Here is a 23,329-nt window from a genome sequence, read left to right as displayed (position 1 = left end):
ACGGTGGCCAACCCAGGTCACTAGTACCCGGCAGAAACACAAATAGTAGCAACGTTCCATAATCTCCAAGAGTATCAAGATTCCGGAGCCCCAAAGTGTATCAAGATTCCATGCAGAATCTCAAAGAAAAGCAAGATTCCGGAATCCCAGAGAGTAACAAGATTCTAGAATCCCAAAGAGTAGCAACATTCCATACAGAATCTCAAAGAATAGCAAGATTCCGGAATCCCAGAGAGTAACAAGATTCTAGAATCTCAAAGAGTATCAAGATTCCATGCAGAATCTCAAAGAAGAAGCAAGATTCCAGTATCCCAGAGAGTAACAATATTCTAGAATCCCAAAGAGTAGCAACATTCCATATAGAATCTCAAAGAATAGCAAGATTCCGGAATCCCAGAGAGTAACAAGATTCTAGAATCTCAAATAGTAGCAACATTCCATGGTACCGATCCAGGGCAAGCAATGGCTTCCCCCTTGTCTTTCTGAATAACAGACTATGGACTTTTCCTCCAGGAAATTGTCCAAACCTCTCTTAAAACCAGCTTTGCTAAATATTGGAGGGACCAGGATCTCACTGATCAAACTACCCTCAAACCAAGTTTTTGGCATGTTTACTTTCTCTGTAAATTGACTACTACAAAGTATGGAGCTGTTTGAAAAATTTAAAAAAAAACCACCCTGGAAGCTGTTTGTATAGTGGCATCATACGTAGCAGAGGGATCTTTTCTTATTCTTCTCAAGAATGGGATTAAGGGCTCCTTTTACGGAGGTGCGTTAGGGCCTTAACGCACGGAATAGCACTCGCTAAAATGCCCCGTGCACTAGCCGCTACCGCCTCCTCTTGAGCGCGGTGGTAGTTTTCCTGCTAGCGTGCTAAAAACACTAGCGCACCTTCGTAAAAAGAGCCCTAAGTCTTGGTAGGTGGGTGGTTTTTCTGGACAAGTTTGTCATGTTTTGCGTTTGCAGATGTTTTGCATTCTAATGAGCTGTTTATTCTGTTGAGTGGAATTTGCTTCGGATATTGTCTAGTCCATGTTGGTTGTACGAAAAATAGACAGCAACATTTTGAAATGAACACTGTGCATCTAATCTAACCTTTTGTCTTGTTCTAACACGGTAAGGTCCAAACAAAGTTAATCTAAATGGAGATTAAGTCGATTAAATGAAGGAAAAGAATCTCAGAAATGCCACTCCATGGTTCATAATTAGCGTGGATATCTTTCAGAGATTCAAATCTTCCTCAAGTGTGCATAAATGGCACAAACACTATTTTTGTTGAAAGAGATTACAACCAGCATTAATAGTCGTTAAACAGGAAAAGCACTTATCTTTTAGCTTTAATGTGAACAACCTTACCTCCCCTCTTCGGAACTTGAGCTCTCTCCAAGTTTTCCGCAAACATCTGAAAACCTGGCTTTTCTCAAAAATGTTAGCCTCTCTCCAACTTTGGTATCCCAAGTCCTCTAAATCTCTTCATATCTGGCTTCCCTAGTCCTCTAAACATTCTTCGACCTCTAACCCTTTATTGTAGTTCCTTCCTACTACATCTCCTGTAAACCGTGCCGAGCTCCGCGAATGTGGTATACAAACCTAAGGATTAGATTAGATTAGATTTGATAACACGATTGAGCTGCTAAGCACAATAGAAAGAAAGTAAGATGCAATAGATTAAATTATTTTGGTATTTATGATAAAGGTTTGAGAAAAATAAAAATAAAAAGTTTGAGTAATAATCTAAAAAAATAATAAACATTTCACGAATTAAGTCTTTTTTAATATATGAAGGTTTTTTGAATCTATGAAAGATATCCACGCCACAATTCCTTCATTTAATCGACTTAATCTCCATTTAGATTAACTTTGTCTGGACCTTACTAGTTTTGATTAATCTGTTTCATCATTTGATCTTCTTCTAACACATCATCCCTGTAAGTAATAGGACTCGATGAGATTTAGAGAACAAAATATACTACACTTCTCCCTCCGTATTCGCTGTGATAGGGGATTAACAGAAACGCAAATACAGAAAAACCGTAAATAACTTTTTCATATGCTATTTGCTGTTTTCTATTAAAAACCATCGTGAATATAGTGAAACCGCGAATGACATGGTGGGAGATCTGGTCTGTTCCTGAACGAGAGGCAAAAAGAAGAGGTGAAGAAAGTGCCGGGAATCAGCAATTTCTCTATGCAAGCTGATGTAATTTGGGGGGAGGAGCCAGCAAGCAAAAAAACCCGTGAACAATCGAAACCGCGATTGCGAAACTGCGAATACGGAGGGAGAAGTGTAGTGTATAATTAACAGGTCAGAGAGATACAGGGCTTTATTTTTTCTTGGGGTGGGCCAGCAGAGTAGCCACACCTTAGGTCTTGGTAGGGAGGGAGGGGCTTAACATTTTGTCCCGCCCTGATTCTCTCCCCCCCTAACCTAACATGCCTGAGCTGGCAGGAGTCCCCGCCAGTGGAAGACCCCCCCTCTACCTGCAGCCTGTACCTTCCCTGGGCAGCTGCCGCCACCTCGCTGGGTCTTTCCCACCAACACATGCTTGGTTTCTGTGAAGCTCAGCTTGCACGGGCGAGGCCCACCCCACCGCACATGCACAGTTTTATGGCCACTGAGCATATGTGGACCCAGCGAGGTAGAGGCAGTCGAGGGAAGTGCAGAGCGCAGGTGGAGGAAAGCTTCCACTGGTGGAGCTTGGGGACCCTCGTCGGTCAAATTTAGAAGGAAGTACTGCAAATGGGGAAGGATCCAACAGCCATTCCCCCCCATCCCCCAGGGTTCACCAGTAGGGTGAACCACCCTCTTTCCTCTCAGTCTCTTCTTCTTGTACTGAAATGTATTCAATTGTGTGTTTTCTCCACAGACTTGGAAATGGGTATTGGGCCCTATGATTCTATATGTCTTGGAGAGGTTGCTGCGTTTTTGGCGATCAAATCAGAAAGTTGTCGTCACCAAGGTACCGTGGTTCATTCAGTGTCCTGACCCTTTGCTTTATGCCTTTTCTCTCTCTGAGCATGTTGAGAGCTGGGTGACCTTTTTCTTTGGCAGAATACTGAAAATGTCAGCTATTGCCTTCCTGCGTTCAGCATTCCCTGAGGGTTCATCATTCAAGTACTAACCAGACTTCCAAGGCCTAAGGTTTCAGGCTCCCCCAGGTTGGGGTTATCAGATTTTCCTTCGGGAAAATCCGGGCCCATGACCACGCCCCCCGGACCGCCCAGTTCTGCCTCTGTCCCACCCAGTTTCATCCCCCAGCCCAGCCCCCAGACGGCATCCGCGCATGTCCTGGGACGACACCTGGCTCACCTGTTCCGGAAGGCTTTAAAAACTAGGTGAGCCGGGGGAGGGGACCCACTCTCACTCTAATAGGGTAGGTAACTCCATGTGTGGGAGAGAGGGGAGAAAGGCAGCCATGGCTAAATTGTCTTGGCTTAGAGTTTCCAGATTTTCCGTTCAGAAAATCTGGAACCCTTAGACCCGCCCCCCCAGGCCTGCCCAGTTCCACCCATCTCCGGCCCATCACACCCCAGCCCCACCCCCTGGTCAGGCAGGAGGGCATGCGTGCATGTGAAGCAATGACATTGGCATCACATTGCCCTCCTGCCCGACGGCGATTTTGAGGGAGGTTTTTCAAAACCCGGCAAAGTGCCAGGTTTTGAAAAGCCGTCTGGAACCCTGGACATGTCCTGAAAAGGAGTACATATCCGGGGAAATCCAGATGTCTAGTAACCCTATCTTGGGTGGGCCTGAGCCAAGAATGGGTGGGCCTGGGCCCAGCATGAGCAATGCCACCGGATCACAGTATTACTGTCCATTAATTTTCCTTGTTTCCTTATCAGGTGGTTACTCATCCTTTCAAAACATACGAGATTCAGATGAAAAAGAAAGGCTTCAAGATGGAAGTAGGGCAGTACATTTTTGTTCAGTGCCCGGCCGTGTCCCACCTGGAGTGGCACCCTTTCACGCTGACCTCTGCCCCAGAAGAAGACCACTTCAGCATTCACATACGTATTGTCGGCGACTGGACAGAGGGTTTGTTCAAAGCCTGCGGATGTGATAAAACTGAATTCCAGGAGGCGTGGAAACTGCCAAAGTAAGTGCGATGAGATCTGGGGTGAAGAGATGCCGTTGAGCTGCTTTTGCAAAGAATAAGGGAAGGAAGAACCCAACGGAGACTCGGGTATAGGTGTGATGGCAAAATTACACCACCAGAAAAATATTAGGGGACTAGAGGGGCCCCAGGACCAATATTCCTGGCATTTCAGAACAAATCAACTTTTTCCCGCACTTTTTTTATTCCTCATATCCCAACGTTGTCCTCTCTGGGCCTCTTCTAGGATCGCCGTGGACGGCCCCTTTGGCACAGCCAGCGAGGATGTGTTCAGCTATGAAGTGGCAGTGCTGGTCGGAGCTGGAATAGGGGTCACACCGTTCGCTTCCATCCTCAAGTCTGTCTGGTACAAATACTGCAACAACGCAGACACCCTGAGGCTCAAAAAGGTAGGGGAACGCCTGATCTCTCAGCTGGAACTTCTCCCTGCAGGCAAAGGCCTTGCAACGTAGGATTTTCTACTCCACCTAATGCTCGGGATGGACCCATGCTAGATGATTTCAAAGGAAAACTAAAAAGGTTTCTTTTTATGGACGCGTTCAACCTCTAAGGCACTTCCCTTATGAAACATTATCTTCATTTCTGCTCTGGATTAGAGAATGACACGGTGACAAAATTCATCACCGTTCCCGTCCCCGCGGATAACCGCGGGAAACCATCTTCATGTCATTTTTTAAGGAGAGAGGGAAGAATCAGAGTATGAATGGCCACAGCCACTGACCCGCAAGCTTTGCTTTGAAGAATGCTGGTGTAGAAGGACTGAGGTTGAAAAAGACACTAGAAAATGACATGGGATTATTTCCCGCGGTTATCCGCGGGGACGGGAACGGTGATGAATTTTGTCACCGTGTCATTCTCTACTCTGGATCCCCCCTTCCTTTTGTATTTCCCCTATATGGCTCCCTTTCCTATTTTATAATCTACTTCTTTACCTTAACCCTATCGTTCCAGTAGGTCCTGTATGTTTTAATGTATCTTACCCTATTTTTATTATGTACAAACCGCTTAGAAGACTGAAAGGCAGTATATCAAATTTTTATTAAACTTGAAACTGTCCTACGGACGTAAGACGTAAACTGAACTGAGGAATGATCTGTATCATTCAAGGAATCAAAATAGTGCTCAACCGATTAACATCTTTAGTTTGATTGCACAATTATGTTGCAAGTTCATTGCGTAATGTGGGTGTCGGTGATCACACTATAGATATATTTTATGGCTACACCAGACCATGCATGAGATGCATGCACAGCCTTACTGCTCTGATGTTAAAAGAACTTAAGAGTTGCCTTACTGGGACAGACTGAAGGTCCATCAAGTCCAGTGTCCTGTTTCCAACAGTGGTTGGTCCCAAGTACCTGCCAGAAACCCAAAGAGTAGCAACATTCCAGAGCTGAGATTCTGATGTCATAATGCCTCATTCCACCAATGCCTAAGAACCAGCCTCATCAATGATGTCACAATGGCTCGATTGCCCTATACTTGACTCACATAAGAACATATGAATTGCCACACTGGGTCAGACCGAAGATCCATCAAGCCCAGTATCCCATTTCCAACAGTGGCCAACCCAGGTCCCAAGTACCTGGCAGAAACTCAAAGAGTAGCAATATTCCAGAGCTGAGATTGTGATGTCATAATGCCTCATCCCACCAATGCCTAAGAGCCAACCTCAGCAGTGATGTCACAGTAGATTGATTGTCCTAGACTTGGCTCACATAAGAGCTGCCATACTGGGACAGACCGAAGGTCCATCAAGCCCTAAATCCTGTTTCCAACAGTGGCCAACCCAGGTCCCAAGTAACTGGCAGAAACCCAAAGAGTAGCAACATTCCAGAGCTGTGATGTCATAATGCCTCATTCCAGCAATGCCTAAGAGCCAACCTCATCAGTGAGGTCACAATGGCTCCATTGTCCTATACTTGGCTCACATAAGAACATAAGAGCTGCTATACTGGGACAGATCGAAGGTCCATCAAGCCCAGTATCCCATTTCCAACAGTGGCCAACCCAGGTCCCAAGTACCTGGCAGAAGCCCAAAGAGTAGCAACATTCCAGAGCTGAGATTGTGATGTCATAATGCCTCATTCCACCAATGCCTAAGAGCCAACCTCATCAGTGATGTCACAATTGCTCAATTGTCCTATACTTGGCTTACATAAGAATTGTCTTACTGGATCAGAACAATTGCCCATCTAGCCCAAAATCCTGTTTCCAACAGTTGCCAACCCAGGTCACAAGTATCTGACAGGTGTTTAACTTGAAAAAAGTGGCTTTTTTTGTGGGGAAGAAAAAGAAAAATATAATAAATTAATAAGCATATACAAATCAAGAAGGTTTTTGAATTCTCCTCCTGCTCCCTCCCTCTCTCATCCACCCCCAACTCAAAATGCAAACACCTAAGCTGGTGGGGATCCCCAAGTCCCTCCAACTGAATATCTCTCCTGGCCCTCATTCCTAATTCTTTGAAAGTGGCAGTGTCTCTGCCTACTACATGAAAGCTATATAGACCAGCTCTGCAGAACAGATACCAAAGAAAAAGGGAACCTAGAATCATAGAAAGAGGTGTAAATTAATTCAAAAGTTAATTTGGCTCAGTGATTCTGATCTGGATTTTAGAGTACACCAAGATATTTAACTTACCCTATTTCTTTGACCATATGTCAAAGACTTTCTTGGAAACCAGACTTGTTTATGGTACTCCAGGAGTGGATTCGAGAACTACCAAACTAATCCATCTCTCCTTCCAGGCAGAATGTTTTCTAGCAAAATCTTCCTAGTCAGATTTGTATAATGAAACCCTGGAGTTTGCTTTCAGAGAATATGGCAAAAGCAGTTAGCATAGTTGATTTAAAAAAACAAACAAACAAAGGTTTGGACAAGCTCCTAAAGCAGGGGTGTCAAAGTCCCTCCTCAAGGGCCACAATCCAGTCAGTTTTTCAGGATTTCCCCAATGAATATGCATGAGATCTATTTGCATGCACTGCTTTCAATGCATATTCATTGGGGAAATCCTGAAAACCCGGTCCTTGAGGAGGGACTTTGACACCCCTGTCCTAAAGAAAAAGTCCATAAGTCATTATTAAGATCAGGGCTGCCCAAGTCCGCTCCTTGAGGTCTATTGGCAGGCCAGGTTTTCAGGATATCCACAATGAATATGCATGAGAGAGATTTGCATACCAAGAAGGCAGTGCAGGCAAATCTCTCTCATGCATATTCATTGTGGATATCCTGAAAACCTGGCCTGCCAATAGATCTCGAGAACCGGACTTGGGCAACTCTGATTAAGATGAACTTGGGAAACTCCACTGCTGATTCCTGGGACAAGCAGCATAAAATCTGGTTTATTCTTTTGGGATCTAGCCAGGTACTTTTGACCTGAATTGGTCATTATAGGAAACAGGATATTGGGCTAGAACAGACAGGGGCAACTCCGGTCCTCGAGGGCCAGAATCCAATCGGGTTTTCAGGATTGCCTCAATGAATATGCATGAGATCTATTTGCATGCACTGCTTTCAATGCATATTTATTGGGGAAATCCTGCAAACCTGATTGGATTCCGGCCCTCAAGGACCGGAGTTGCCCATGTCTGGGCTAGAACATAGGTTTCCAATCTTTTTTGAATCAGAGCCCACTTTTTCAGTGAATGATTCGATAGTACCCCCCCTTGGGTAAACTATATTGTACATACTATATATTGAAAAACAAAGACACATTTTATAATTATTTTATTAGAAGATAATAACAGTATTGATCTATTGCTCACAGAATGATTTAAAAAATGTTATTAAAGAAATGAATATAATATTATTAGTGATACAGCTGAGCTTGATGTGATGTGATCCAACGTCTGCTCCTTCCTCTCTCTCCACTTCCTTTCAGCGTCTGCTTCCCTCTCTCTCTCCTCCTCACTTCCCTTCAGCGTCTGTTACCCTTCCCCCTTCTTCCTCCACTTCCCTTCAGCGCCACTCAACTTCCTCCCCTCATTGGGCCACCTTCCTCCCTTCCCCTCACCTTCGCGGGCGCTCTTCATAGTTTTCTCTTTTGGTGGTGTCCAAACGCAGCAACATTCTCACTGAGTCCCGTGCGACTGCCCTAAAGCTTCTCCTCTGACGCACTTCCTGTTTCCGCCTGGGCGGCTTGCGTCAGAGGAGAAGCTTTGAGGCAGCCGCGCGGGTCTTGGTGAGAATGTTGCCGTGGCGGCAAAAAGTTGAAGCGTCAAAAGTTGAAGAATCAACGCCCCCTCAATATGACTTGGACACAAAATGCCCCCCTTAGACTTCTCAGCGCCCACCAGTGGGTGGTAGCGCCCCCGTTGGGAACCACTGGGATAGATGGGATCTTTGGTCTCTCCCAGTATTGCAATTGCTATGCTCTTAGGTTAACAGTGTCTGGCTGAGTAATTTATCTCTACATTTAGAAAGCTGTTGCTAACCCATCTCTTCTGCTTCCTGTTTCAGATCTATTTTTACTGGCTGTGCCGAGACACACAGGCCTTTGAATGGTTTGCTGATCTACTGCAATCCGTGGAGACTCAGCTTCAAGAACGGAACCATGCAGATTTCCTCAGCTACAACATTTACTTGACCGGATGGGATGAATCACAGGTACTAACCCTTCACCTATTGCCCCAAATACAAAAACTTTGATTGTGAGCCCACTAGGAACAGAGAAATACCTGTATATAATATGTATAGCGCTGCGTATGTCTAGTAGCACTACAGATTATTATTATTATTCGTTTTTCCATAGGCACTCTTTGACCATCGCTTATCTTCCTCCACAATTACTCAGATCCTCTCAGGACCACAAATGGGTCCTCTTGGCATCATCAATGCATGTGTGGGGTCTGCTGACATAGCCATTTCATTTTTTATTTTTATTTTTTTAGTTCCATCAGTGGCCAATCCAGATTCCAAGTACCTGGCAGAAACCCAAAGAGTAGCAACATTCCAGAGCTGAGATTGTGATGTCATAATGCCTCATTCCACCAATGCCTAAGAGCCAACCTCAGCAGTGATGTCACAATGGCTCGATTGTCCTACACTTGGCTCACATAAGAACATAAGAATTGCAACACTGGGACAGACCGAAGGTCCATCAAGCCCAGTATCCCGTTTCCAACAGTGGCCAACCCAGGTCCCAAGTACCAGATAGAACCCCAAAGAGTAGCAACATTCCAGAGCTGAGATTGTGATGTCATAATGCCTCATTCCACCAATGCCTAAGAGCCAACCTCATCAGTGATGTCACAATGGCTCGATTGTCCTACACTTGGCTCACATAAGAACATAAGAATTGCCACACTGGGACAGATCAAAAGGTCCATCAAGCCCAGTATCCTGTTTCCAACAGTGGCCAACCCAGGTCCCAAGTACCTAGCTAGAACCCAAGTAGTACCTTTTATCTTTAGTTAAAATATTTATAAACTGCAGGTCTGCTCACAGGCCAACATAACACCAATAAAGCTAGAAAATGAAATAAATGAAATATGACAACTCATCTCAAGGCCACATGATTAGGACTTCCCCAGCTGCTGAGAGCTGTTGTAATATTTACAGGGAACTTACTGGAATCAGGAGGGATTAGGTAACAGAAGAATCATTTCTCTTTGACTAAAGCAACAGGATGGGATTTGATGAACAGAAACTCTGTCAGCTGCTAGCCTTCCTGCTACATAACTTTGGTTTTTTACTAACAGTGGAAAGCCCCAACAGATCCAACAGGTGCCCTAGAGCACCAGAGAGATTGCATGTTTACTGCAGAATCTTACATGATATATAAATTAATGCAGAATTTCCCTTCCCTTTTAAAAGCTCTTTGGATTGAGATTTCAGTGTGAGGAGAGGGGATTGTTCACTAAATCTGTCTTATGATGTAGGGTTACCAGACGTCTGGGGAAAACCGGACATCTCCTCTTTTGAAAGGACTGTCTGGATTCCTGGACGGACTTTCCAAAACCCAGCAGTTTGTCCAGGTTTTGGAAAGCCCGGATGAGCTCTGGCCGCATCTGGAGGGCCTCTGAGCATGTACCGATGATGTCCAGACATGGCTGGAGCTCGTCGGGGAAGAACACGAGGCTTTGAGGGGCCGGGACGGGGCTGGGGCAGGACTTGAGGCAGAACAAGGCGGGGATGGAGGTGGAACAGGAGGAGGCCATGCGTCCGGGTTTCTGAGGCTCTAAATATGGTAACCCTACTCTGATGTCATAGAAACAGTGAAGCTATCATGCACACCGTACAGACACCTCCCACTCAATGACATAGTAAAGGGATGGGGGTGGTCCACCCCAGGTGCTGTTTTGGTGAGGGTGCCGACACACCTCCTCCTCCCCCCACTCCTTCCCATTCCTCTTCCTGCTGTGTGTGCGCCATACTTCTATCTTTTCGTTGGTGCAAGCAGCAACTTAAGCCAGTTGCTTGCACCAGCGTCGGCTCTCCCTCTGATGTCACTTCCAGGTCCCGCACCTAGGAAGTGATGTCAGAGGGAAAGCGTAACTGGTTTTAAGAAAGGTTTGGACAAGTTCCTGGAGGAAAAGTCCATAGTCTGTTATTGAGAAAGACATGGGGGAAGCCACTGCTAGCCCTGGATCAGTAGCATGGAATATTGCTACTCCTTGGGTTTTGGCCAGGTACTAGGGACCTGGATTGGCCACCGTGAGAACAGGCTACTGGGCTTGATGGACCATTGGTCTGACCCAGTAAGGCTATTCTTATGTTCTAATGTGAACAATCAAACCATTGTGACATCACTGCTGAGGTTGGCTCTTAGGCATTGATGGAATGAGGCATTATGACATCACAATCTCAGCTCTGGAATGTTGCTCATTGGGGTTCCACAATCTTGCTATTCTTTGAGATTCTGTATGGAATGTTGCTATTCCTTGAGTTTTGGCTAGGTACTAGGGACTTGGATTGGCCACCGTGAGGACAGGCTACTGGGCTAGAAGGACCTTTGGTCTGACCCAGTATGGATATTCTTATATTCTTACATGAGCAAAGTATAGGACAATTAAGCCATTGTGACATCACTGATGAGGATAGCTCTGAGGCACTATGGATTGAGGCATTGTGACATCACAATCTCAGCTCTGGAATGTTGCTCTCATTGGGCTTCCACAATCTTGTTATTCTTTAGGATTGTGAATGGAATGTTGCTACTCCTTAGGTTTTGGCAGGTGCTAGTGACCTGGATTGGCCACCATGAGAACGGGCTACTGGGCTTGATAGACCATTGGTCTGACCCAGGATGGCTGTTCTTATATTCTTTTGTGAGTCAAGTATAGGACCATCAAGCCATTGTGACATCACTGATGAGGTTGGCTCTGAGGCACTGTGGATTTAGGCATTGTGACATCACAATCTCAGCTCTGGAATGTTGCTCTCATTGGGCTTCCACAATCTTGTTATTCTTTAGGATTGTGAATGCAATGTTGCTACTCCTTAGGTTTTGGCAGGTGCTAGTGACCTGGATTGGCCACCATGAGAACGGGCTACTGGGCTTGATGGACCATTGGTCTGACCCAGGATGGCTGTTCTTATATTCTTTTGTGAGTCAAGTATAGGACCATCAAGCCATTGTGACATCACTGATGAGGTTGGCTCTGAGGCACTGTGGATTTAGGCATTGTGACATCACAATCTCAGCTCTGGAATGTTGCTCTCATTGGGCTTCCAGAATTTTGCTATTCTTTGAGATGCTGGAATGTTGTTACTGCTTGGGTTTTGGCCAGATATTAGGGACCTGGATTGGCCACCATGAGAACGGGCTACTGGGCTTGATGGACCATTGGTCTGACCTAGTAAGGCTATTCTTATGAAAGGTGACGTGGGCAGCAGGTTGAGTTTGCTGCTGGTGCCAGCAAAGATATAGAGGTACAGTTGGGGGGGTGGGGGGGGTGAAGGCACGTGTGTATGGTTGGGAGTGGGTGGAGAAGAGGGCGGGGAAGGGGCGCCAATGCCCTGGGTACTTCTCAGCCTCGCTACGCTACTGCTCCCACTGCCATGGGCAGAGAGAGACGATTGGATCTTGTGAAAGAATCTGATTTTCTCCACATGATCAACGGAGGCAGACGGGGGAAGGGAGTCTCTCTCTGGTTTATCGTTTTGTGGGAGCTGGCAGAGACCCTGAATATACGGGTCAAGGGGGAATTTTTTTTTTATTATTATTATTCATTTGTTACAAATTATATATATAAAAACTCAGGAAAATCCACAAGTATCATCATCAACATTTATGAAAAGGAAAATAAAATCATTCAATGATCTAGCCTTCAAATTATCCAAAACACCACCATAAAAATTATGTCAAAAGCACGTAAATACGATCATGTTATACCCCTTCTGATCAAGGCGCACTGGCTCCCCATTGAGCACTGAATTACTTATCAGAACATAAGAATTGCTGCTGCTGGGTCAGACCCGTGGTCCATCGTGCCCAGCAGTCTGCTCTCGCGGTGGCCCCTAGGTCAAAGACCAGCCCTACCTGCGAACGTTCCAGTTCAGCAAGAACTCATCTAACTTTGTCTTGAATCCCTGGAGGGTGTTTTCCCCTATAACAGCCTCCGGAAGAGTATTCCAGTTTTCCACCACTCTCTGGGTGAAGAATTTCCTTATGGTTTGTATGGAATCGATCCCCTTTTAACTTTAGAGAGTGTCCTCTCGTTCTCTTTTCGATCGCAAACTTTCATATCATGATCACATCAGCAGTATAGTTAAATCTACCTTTTACAGATTGTGTCAAATCCGTTCAGTCTCTAAATTCCTGGAGCTTAAAAATCACTTAACATATTAATACACTTCCTGGTAATATCTAAGATTGACTACTGTAACGCACTGTTTAAGGGAATCACGCAAAAGAAAATACGACGTTTACAGAGAATACAAAATGCCTCAATTAAACTTATCACTAAAGCTACAAAATTCGATCACGTTTCACCTCTCTTAATGAAATCTCAATGGCACCCAGTCGCTCATCGCATAACTTACAAAATATGCTTCCTTACCTTTAAGACTCTTCTTTCCAAGGCGCCCGCATTTATCGATCGACTCCTCATCCCGTACGCCTGCACAAGATTACTCAGGTCCAACGATCAATATTTATTGACAATTCCCTGTCTTAAAATTATTAACACTCGTCGACAGTTCATCTTCTCAGTCACAGCATCACAAACGTGGAATTCTCTACCAATCCATTTAAGAGAAGAACGCTCAATGGATAGATTTAAGAGCAACTTAAAATATTTCCTTTTTTAAAGACGCCTTTGATCTTTAGCTCGGTTCGTCAGGCCAGCTTCACCACATTCGATGTTGCTTCTTCTTGCAGAGGTCGTCTTCCTTCCTGTTCTCTCCATTCTCTTTGGTTTCTCCTTACCCTTCCTGTTGTTCTTCCCCTGTTCATCTTCTTTCCTATCTAACCTTGTATTTCCTCCCCATCTTTCCTTTTCGGTTCTGTAAGTCCTGTGTGTCTAATCTAATCTAATCCTTGAGTTTATATACAGGCTCAATCTTCCTGAGGGTTTCCAACCTGTTAACAAAAAGATTAAAAATGAACAATAAAAAAAGGGAGGATCGATAGATAACAACATACAATGATCAGCTAAACATTTTAACAGTTATTTGTAAGGTATTTCGTAAATAAGTATGTTTTTAGGGTTTTTCTGAGGCAAGAGTTCTAATATCTGGGGGGAGATCATTCCAGATCTTCACCATTGTAAAGGCTAAAGAATGTGAAAGTCTGCCTAAAGTGTCTTTTGTACGTTAGACATATGGTAATGTTGTAAATTCCTTTTTTTATCAATGTTCATCGCTTTAAAATGTGGTTGAGCGATTTATCATATTTTAAATAAAACTTGAAACTTAGCCATTTCGGCTCCCCAGAAATGGCCATTAAGTGAACATCAGGGGTAGTACCCATTCCTTTGTGAATAGCTGCAATGCAGAAGTTGGCTACTCAACAACTGAGCTCCATTCATACACATGGAACGCGCTTCCGGAGGTTGTGATAGGCCAGAGCACATTACAGGGGTTCAAGGAAGGTTTAGATAGGTTCCTAAAGGAGAAGGGGATTGAGGGGTACAGATAGAAGTAGAGGTAAGTTATAGAAATGGTCAGGAACCACTTCACAGGTCATGGACCTGATGGGCCGCCGCGGGAGCGGACCGCTGGGCGCGATGGACCTCTGGTCTGACCCAGTGGAGGCAACTTCTTATGTTCTTAAGTCCCAGAACCCTCCACAGCTAACCTTAAAGCCCTGGCTAGTGGTGAAGAGGGGCAGGAGCGATCTTCCTAAGCACCTGTCCCATGAAAGCGATGTTCATAAATGGCTGCCGCGAGTTCCTGTGGTCTTGCAAGATGACTGTGGGAACTTGCGGCAGCCATTTTTAATCGCAGTTTTCATGGGGCAGGAGCTTAGGAAGATTACTCCGGCCCCGCTTGACACCGGTCGGAGAGCTGGTCGTAAGTCTGGGTGATCAGAAAAGGACGAAGGCTGTGGAGTACAATGTTCTTGAGATGTTTATCGTGAGATGAGATTCAAAGCAAATGCATCCGCTGTGAAAGACAGCTGACCCGGTTGGTAGCAACGGACCTGACACGGCCCGAGTTTCAGCTCTAAGAAACTTTCCCTCAGGGGTCCAGGTCAGTGATAACACGATTAAATTATTGAGTTGAACATTAACACAAATAAAAATCAAAATAAAATCTCCTTTGACGAAGGAGATGGCGAAATGTAAAAATGAGTGTTGCAGCCGCTTGTTTTTACATGGCCCCCCAAAAAAACCCCAAATATAGATCTCTGAGACAATGGAGGGTTACGAATCAGTAGTAGAATTTGAACCCTTGTCTTTGAGGTTCAAGCCTGCTGCTTTATTCATTGGGCTAAATTTTCAGAAGAGGAGGAGGAAGAATTGGGAGGAGGGTAGATAGGAAGGACAGCAAGAGGATTCAGAGCCAGAGCCAGACAGAACTGAAATAGAAAAATGGACAACACCCAAGAGAGAATCAGAGATAGACCAAAGAATGAGAGATCAGAGAGAGAGGGACAATGATGCTGAACTATAAAATCAAATCAGAGGTAATACCTGCTGGAAATGTTTATTGTCTGATAGAAAATCGCAATAACTCAAAAGTGTAAAATGTCCTGGGACCAGTTCAAAGTCTCAGGATCGGAATTTATATCCCAAACAAAAGTCACATGTGTTGCGGCTGGATTTGGGCTTTTCTGGTTCATATTTCTCTTCTATGAGGGTGAGACATATCTGCCAGCCTAAGACATTTTTGTGGGGATCCTAAATATTTTGTATGAAGAAATTTAAAGAACAGACTTTAAGATACAAGAGAAGGGATTATAATATTTTATGAGAGGGGGGAACACCCCGACCCTGCCGTTCCCCCCAACCTGCACCCTGATTCCCAAAACAAAAAAATTTGGTCCGATTAAAGTGAAATCACAGAAAAAGCCCCATCTGTAGTGTCGCATTTTGAGAGAAGTGAGCAGAGGTGTTTAGGGAGCGATTCATCCTCTTGGACGTCTGTTTCCACCTTTTCTCTGCAGGCCACTCACTTTACAGTGCATCATGACCAAGAGAAGGACGTGATCACCGGCCTGAAACAGAAGACCTTGTACGGCAGACCGAACTGGGAAAACGAGTTCAAAAACATTGCCAGCACGCACCCAAGGTAAGAACATAAGAATCGCCGCTGCTGGGTCAGACCCGTGGTCCATCGTGCCCAGCAGTCTGATCACGCGGCGGCCCTTAGGTCAAAGACCAGCGCCCTAACTGAGACTAGCCCCACCAGCTACCGTTCTTGTTCAGCAGGAACTTCTCTAACTTTGTCTTGAGTCCCTGGAGGGTGTTTTCCCCTTTGACAGACTTCGGAAGAGCGTTCCAGTTTTCTAACACTATCGGGGCGAAGAAGAACTTCCTTACGTTCGTACGGAATCTATCCCCTTTCAACTTTAGAGAGTGTCCTCTCGTTCTCCCTACCTTGAAGAGGGTGAACAGTCTGTCTTTATCTACTAAGTCTATTCCCTTCATTATCTTGATCATTTCGATCAAGTCCCCTCTCAGTCTCCTCTTTTCAAGGAAGAAGAGGCCCAGTTTCTCCAATCTCTCACTGTACGGCAACTCCTCCAGCCCCTTAACCATCTTAGTTGCTCTTCTCTGGACCCTTTCGAGTAGTACTTTGTCCTTTTTCATGAACAGTGACCAGTGTTGGATGCAGTATTCCAGGTGGGGGAGCACCATGGCCCGGTACAGCGGCATGATAACCTTTTCCAATCTGTTCATGATCCCCTTCTTTATCATTCCTAGCATTCTGTTTGCCCTTTTCGCTGCTGAAGCCGCGCAATGCATGGACGGCTTCATCGACTTGTCTACAAGTACTTCCAAGTCTCTTTCCTGGGGGCTCTCTCCAAGTACAGCACCGGATATCCTGTATTCGTGCATATGAGTTTTGTTACCGATATGCATCACTTATCCACGTTGAACCTCATTTGCCATTTTGCAGCCCATTCCTCAAGTGTGTTTATGTCTCATTGTAGGTCTTCGCAATCCTTCTGTGTCCTCACTACTCTGAATAACTTTGTATCTTCCGCAAATTTAATCACCTCACTCATCGTACCTATTTCCAGGTCATTTATAAATATGTTGAAGAGCGTGGGCCCGAGCACCAAACCCTGTGGCATCGAGACTTATTTTCTTAAAGATTCCCACAGCCCTCTTTGGAGGCCGTTCAATACTCATGGAGATCCATTTTCGATGGGAGAAAAATGTCCAAAAATTGGGCAGAGAAAATGTACTTTTTTGAAACTGCAAGTTATGTATCTTTTTTTTTCCCCAAAAATGACCTTTCTAGACCTGTGGCGTAGGGAGGGTTGGGGGCGCTCCTCACTACTCTTTCCATGCCCCCCCAGCCTGCAGCTGGCGCTGGCATTGGCTTTCCCTGTGACATCACTTCCTGGACCCAGACCATAGTAGCTGCTCAGCTCATTAAGATTTTCCTCATGTTGGGCCAATATTGGTACTGCGGTATCGAAGTTACCAGTACCACATGCTGATACAGTTTTAATGCATGGCTCAGAAATCAGCAGGAGCTTTTGCACTGCTCTTGCCCCGTTGCTTAAATTTCCCTGACGCAGCGGGAGCGTTGTTTGTCCCGCGAAACGCAGGCCGCGTCGGATGGATGAAGGCTAGTAAAACGAGCAACGGTTTACATTTCACTGTTACTGGGTATGAAGCAAAGCGCTCAAAGTTATCGGAGCACTCTTCAAGAGAAGCACTAAGAACTTTTATGTTCAAATGATTTTTATTATTCCAAGATAAAGAAGCAAATACAAACAAACGCATCAATCAGGAAATAACATGTTTAACAGTACAAACAACCTCCCTCCCACCCCCCCTCCCCACCCCAAGAGTCCATGGCCAGTCCAATATCCAAGAGTTGGAATAAAATCCTAAAGGTTCAAAAGTCTACTGCGAGCACGTGGTGTGAGGTCATAGAAACATAGAAACATAGAAGATGACGGCAGAAAAGGGCCATAGCCCAACAAGTCTGCCCACTCTACTGACCCACCCCCCTTGATTTTACCTCTTTAGAGAACCCACGTGTGTATCCCATTTCTTTTTAAAATCCGGCACAGAAGCGCTCCCAGACCTGACTAAATTTGCGACCCGGGCCAAGAGTCAAGTCTCCCACCATGTGTCTCTCCAGAGTGGCGTGTACTATCATAAGGGATCTCCATTGTGCATAAGAAAGGGGATCACGGGAGAGCCAGTTGGTGAGGACGGCTTTTTTTTTCCCATCAAAAGGACATGGGCTATAAATGCTGACATTCCCCTTGGTTTGGGCGAGGCTATATTATAAAATCCAAATAACGCCCTCGGTTGCGGAAGCCATCGCCTTCCCCAAAGCGACGTGGTGTATAGACCAAGGTGTCTCCAAAACTGTTGGATTGTGGCGCAGGTCCAAAACATGTGACCAAAAGATGCTTGAGCCTGACCGCATTTATGGGTATTTAACCTTTGCTTTGCATCGGTCTGCCGGTTCTGTTTCCTGAAATGAGCTGTTAGGTTTCAAGTATGAGACCGTAGAGAGGTCACAAACTATAGCTTGGCTGGTTTCATAGAATCGACTTTAATATTTTATAAGAAGAGACAATTAAAATTATAAAAATGAATAAAAAATGAAAAAATTGAATAAAAAAGAATAAAAAAATTATAAAAATGAATAAAACTTAGGGGCTCTTCTATTAAACTGCACTAGCAGTTTCTAGCACGGGAAGCCGTGCTGAATGACCCGCGCTGCTCCCGATGCTTATAGAGTTCCTATGAGCGTCGGGAGCAGCGCGGCTCTCTGCGCTAAAAACTGCTAGCGCAGTTTAATAGAAGAGGGGGTTAGTGAGAGTGAGGGTAGGTTCAAGCCTGTGACGTGAACAGGAGCAAGTGGAAAGATTCCACGAGAAAGCCCGAATTGGGTGAAAGGCTCCACTTTCTGAGGCTTTGTAACCCTTATAGAAAAAGAACTTTCAGTTTCATTTCTTTCTTTTTCAATGGTTTTGAATATCAGTTATGACATCACAGGCGTAAAGAGCTTTCGTCAATAGAGAGAGGAGGAGATAGTGGATGCTGCGGATGGGCGGATTGGATGGGCCATTTGGCCTTTATCGGCCCTCATGTTTCTATAACCATAAAACTCTATGACCTCACAATGCAGGTGTAAAGAGCCTTAAGTTTCAAGTTTATTAAAAAAAATTTTAGACCGCTTATTCAAATTTCTGAGCGGTGTACAGCAATAATAAAAGAAAAATCATTAAAAGAGACAAAACCAATTAGTGTTAAAATATTATACAATTCGGTAACAAATTAGGAGATTTTAACATAAACACATATACTGACTGGACATGATTGGGAAAGTAGGACTGAACTACAATAATTTAGGATAAAGCACACTTAGGGATAAAACAATAGGTAGGGAAAGGGACTGTAGTTTGTTTAGTCCTATAGGAAGAAGGGATGCAAATGTTAAGAGCCTTAGCCAAGAGGGAGAGGAGGAGATAGTGGATGTTGCAGATGGGCAGAATGGATGGGCCATTTTGGCCTATATCTGCCATCATGTTTCTATGTTTCTATAACCATGAAGTTCTATGACATCACAATGCAGGTGTAAAGAGCCTTAGCCAATAGAAGAGGAGATGGAAATGTTAAGAGCCTTAGCCAATAGGGAGAGGAGGAGATAGTGGATGCTCTGGATGGGCCATTTGGCCTTTATCTGCCATCATGTTTCTATAACCATAAAGCTCTATGACCTCACAATGCAGGTGTAAAGAGCCTTAGCCAATAGGAAGAGGAGATGCAAATGTTAAGAGGCTTAGCCAATAGGGAGAGGAGGAGATAGTGGATGCTCTGGATGGGCCATTTGGCCTCTATCTGCCATCATGTTTCTATAACCATGAAGTTCTATGACATCACAATGCAGGTGTAAAGAGCTTTAGCCAATAGGGAGAGGAAGAGATAGTGGATGCTGCAGATGGGCTGAATGGATGTTTCAAAGTGGTGGGCACTGGAGGATTAAGTAACTTGCCCAGGGTCATAGGGAGCAGCCTTGGGAGTTGATTTCACAACCTCTAGGTGCAGAGTGAGTCACACTTTCCCACAGCAGTAAATGCCAGCCCCGTGCTTTGACTGAAACGGAGATTCACATCACTGCTGTTAGACCTAGGGTTACCAGATGTCTGGGAAAACCCGGACATGGCCTCTTTTTTTTAGGGGGGGGGGAACTGAAATATTTATTTTGAAACAACTTTAATTGCAGGAAGTACAAAACAGCATGGTTCAAATAAATAATATACAGCATATAATTCAGAAGAACTGTACTTCCCAATTATATAAAGACATAACCCCCGGAAACCACCCCCAACCCCCAAAATCTTTCAGCATTCTTACCGTCAAACATGTTTAATGGACGATGAACCATACAATACAGGGATAAAGACCAGCACAAGTGTAATAGCAAGTTAAGCCAACAAACAGAATGCAAGGTCTTGGTCATGACAAAATAGACATCAGGACACAGTTACAACCCCACCCCCTACCCCCCTTCCACATCCGAACCAATTGCATAAGACAAACCCAACTATTCCAGGGCCCTGCGCTCTCATGAGCCCTGAAAAGGACAAGACACCCCACCTCCCGCCTTGTACCAGCCCCTAAATGAAAGAAAAAGAAGAGAAAGTAAAGAACCCCCCCCCCCCAACAAAACAACCCTAGAGGACGTGTCCTCTTTTTAGAGCAGAACACTACAATTGAAAACACTACAATTGAACTAGTAACATCACTTAAGATCTTAGGAGTAACAATTGATGCAAAATTGTCTTATCATGAGCACATCAATACTATTGTAAAAAGTTGTTTTTATCGTTTACGCTTAATACGCTCAATGTCTAAATATCTAGAGTCAAAATCCTTGAATATTTTAGTTCATTCTCTTATAATTTCTAGATTAGATTACTGTAACTCATTGTTATTAAATATCACATGCAAGGAACAAAGACGACTACAAATAATACAAAACATTGCTATTAATTCACCACGGAAAGAAATATGATCATGTAACGCCTTATCTTATAGACTCACATTGGCTACCTATCAATCAAAGAATAACTTATAAAATAGCCTTACTTGTATTTAAAACAATTACTTCTAATGAACCACAATTTATTAATCGTCTTCTAATTCCACTTACTTCAAATCGTTCTCTTCGGTCCAATACTCAAGAATTATTAATGGTCCCATCTCTAAAAATAATTGGAACCAGACGCCATGATATCTTCTCAGTTAAGGCTCCACTTATATGGAATACCCTTCCTTTGTACATTAGAAACATTAAAGATCTAAATCTATTTAAAACCAACTTAAAAACATTCCTTTTTAAAGCTTCATTTAGCCTCTAAAATTTTTCCTTTTACAAGATCATTTACAACTTCAGTATTTTAAACCCAACCCTAGTGTCTTACCCCTCCCCTACCTACGTTCTTTTTTCTTCTTTTAAGATATAAAATATTGTAACTTTTTCCCTTTCGTTTTTACCAAAATATTCCTGTATTGTGCATAATGTCTGTATTGTTAGTTTAATATATGTATTGTCAGTTTAATATTCCCCTATTTACTTATTTAACGTAATAATGTTAATTTAATTTTAATGTTTTATCCCAATTATATATTTATGTAATTCGCTTAGAAATATTAAGCGAATCATCAAATTTAAATAAAACTTGAAACTTGAAACTTGCGGGGTTTGAGGCAGAACTGGGCGGGGCCTTGCATCTGGGATTTTCACCATTTCAAATATCGTAACCCTAGTTAGACCTGAACAGTAGATTGTTGGATTCTTTTCTTTCTATTCATGTGTCTATACAATGACATTAGTATAAATGGATTTCTTTTTTAATTAAAGCTCCAGGGTTGGCGTTTTCCTGTGCGGACCAGAAAACCTCGCTACAACACTCAGCAAACAGAGCATCAGCAACTCCTCTGCTGACCCGAGGGGCGTACATTTCATTTTTAACAAAGAGAACTTCTAACTTCAATAGCAGAGGGAGTGCTCAGTCCAGGGATGAAAGAACTGGTTTGAGGCCTTCATCCGTTCACCTGTCAATTGGGTTAAATTTTGTTGCCTCTCAAGAATTAATGGGAGATGCTTTTTAGTCTAGCTTCACTGTACATTGGCCTGTCTTTTTAATAATTATCATGCATGAATAAAGCGGTGCACGGACACACAGAGCTCTAGCTATGGAGGGTTCTAAACCCGGCTTGGCCTTGCATCATTGTGTGACCTTGGACAAGGTCTTTTATTTACTGGTAATAGATTAGAATGCAAATTTCAAGAGTTTATTTTCCATCTAATTAGGGTGTTATGTTTATATGTTGGGGGAAAGGGGGGTGATGCTTAAAACTGGAGTTTTTCAGCGTTCTTTCAGTTGGGCCACATTCATTGGGTTAATTTGACAACTCTTTGCTTACAGTATTTCATGCACAGGACATTTTGGGCCAGATCTGTAATGAGCGCCTAAAAATGATAGCTGCCCAAATCAATCACACTTAGGCGTCCATTATAGAATCATGTCTAACTTAAAACTCACATGTCTGTAACGTGGGCCATGTCTTTCTCCACCCTTATAATACTAGAACCAAGACTTCTCAGAGTAGATGTCCAAAATAGAAGTTAGATGAAATTCAAATACAATAAAGTAAATGCATTTATACATACACTCAGATATGTGTAATCCGACCAAGAGTCGTGGCTCCTATAGCCGAACCCACCGTCCATCACTGTGGATGACTATAATGCTGATGATATTGGGGTACTTTTTAAATAATAAAAGTATTTTTCAATGGCAATAAAAGGAAAAACAATTCCCCACCCCTAAACACGCCTACTTTGATGTAGGACAGGGGGTAGGGAACTCCGGTCCTCGAGAGCCGTATTCCAGTCGGGTTTCCCCAATGAATATGCAGGAGATCTATGTGCATGCACTGCTTTCAATGCATATCCATTGGGGAAATCCTGAAAACTCGACTGGAATATGGCTCTCGAGGACCGGAGTTCCCTACCCCTGACATAGAGGGTTGGGGATGCAGATCCCAAGGTGAGAGGAGTTAGGAGTTGAAAATACTCTCAAAGAAGTGGGCTGACATTTATAGATGGTCCCTACTCTGAAGAGCTTACAATATAACTTGGACAGACAGACATAACATAGAGCAGGGGTAGGGAACTCCGGTCCTCGAGAGCCGTATTCCAGTCGGGTTTTCAGGATTTCCCCAATGAATATGCATGAGATCTATTTGCACGCGCTGCTTTCAATGCATAGTCATTGGGGAAATCCTGAAAACCCGACTGGAATACGGCTCTCGAGGACCGGAGTTCCCTACCCCTGGTGTAGGATTACCAGATGTCCAGGAAAACCTGGACATGTCCTCTTTTTAGAGGACTGTCCAGGTGCCCGGAGGGATTTCTGAAACTCGGCAGTTTGTCTGGATTTTGGAGGTCCCCGAGCTAGGGGCCTTGTCTAGAGGCCCTCTGCGTATGTGACATCATCACATTGACATCCAGGCCTCGGGGAAGGAGACAGGAGGGAAGGCTGGGGGGCGGGGATAGGGCAGAACAGGGAGGAACTGGAGGCAGAAGGGGCGGGGCCAGGTGTCCTCTTTTTTTTT

The 23,329-nt window shown here is 44.1% G+C and overlaps 1 protein-coding gene across 3 annotated transcripts in view; it reads left to right on the top strand.

Moving 5' to 3' along the window:
• The window catches only part of LOC117362603 (cytochrome b-245 heavy chain), a 62,021-nt gene extending 40,069 nt beyond the window's left edge, over positions 1 to 21,952 (top strand). For all 3 annotated transcript variants that reach the window (XM_033949218.1, XM_033949217.1, XM_033949219.1), the window contains 6 exons: positions 2,868 to 2,960; positions 3,844 to 4,097; positions 4,342 to 4,504; positions 8,577 to 8,723; positions 15,670 to 15,794; positions 21,570 to 21,952. In XM_033949218.1, the coding sequence (XP_033805109.1) occupies positions 2,868 to 2,960; positions 3,844 to 4,097; positions 4,342 to 4,504; positions 8,577 to 8,723; positions 15,670 to 15,794; positions 21,570 to 21,696 (909 nt within the window). In that variant the 3' untranslated portion in view covers positions 21,697 to 21,952. The remainder of the gene's footprint in view (positions 1 to 2,867; positions 2,961 to 3,843; positions 4,098 to 4,341; positions 4,505 to 8,576; positions 8,724 to 15,669; positions 15,795 to 21,569) is intronic.
• Positions 21,953 to 23,329: the final 1,377 nt, after the last annotated feature.

This window comes from Geotrypetes seraphini, chromosome 6, assembly GCF_902459505.1.
Source record: "Geotrypetes seraphini chromosome 6, aGeoSer1.1, whole genome shotgun sequence".
Taxonomy (NCBI): domain Eukaryota; kingdom Metazoa; phylum Chordata; class Amphibia; order Gymnophiona; family Dermophiidae; genus Geotrypetes; species Geotrypetes seraphini.
This window is presented reverse-complemented; position numbering and strand designations above follow the sequence as displayed.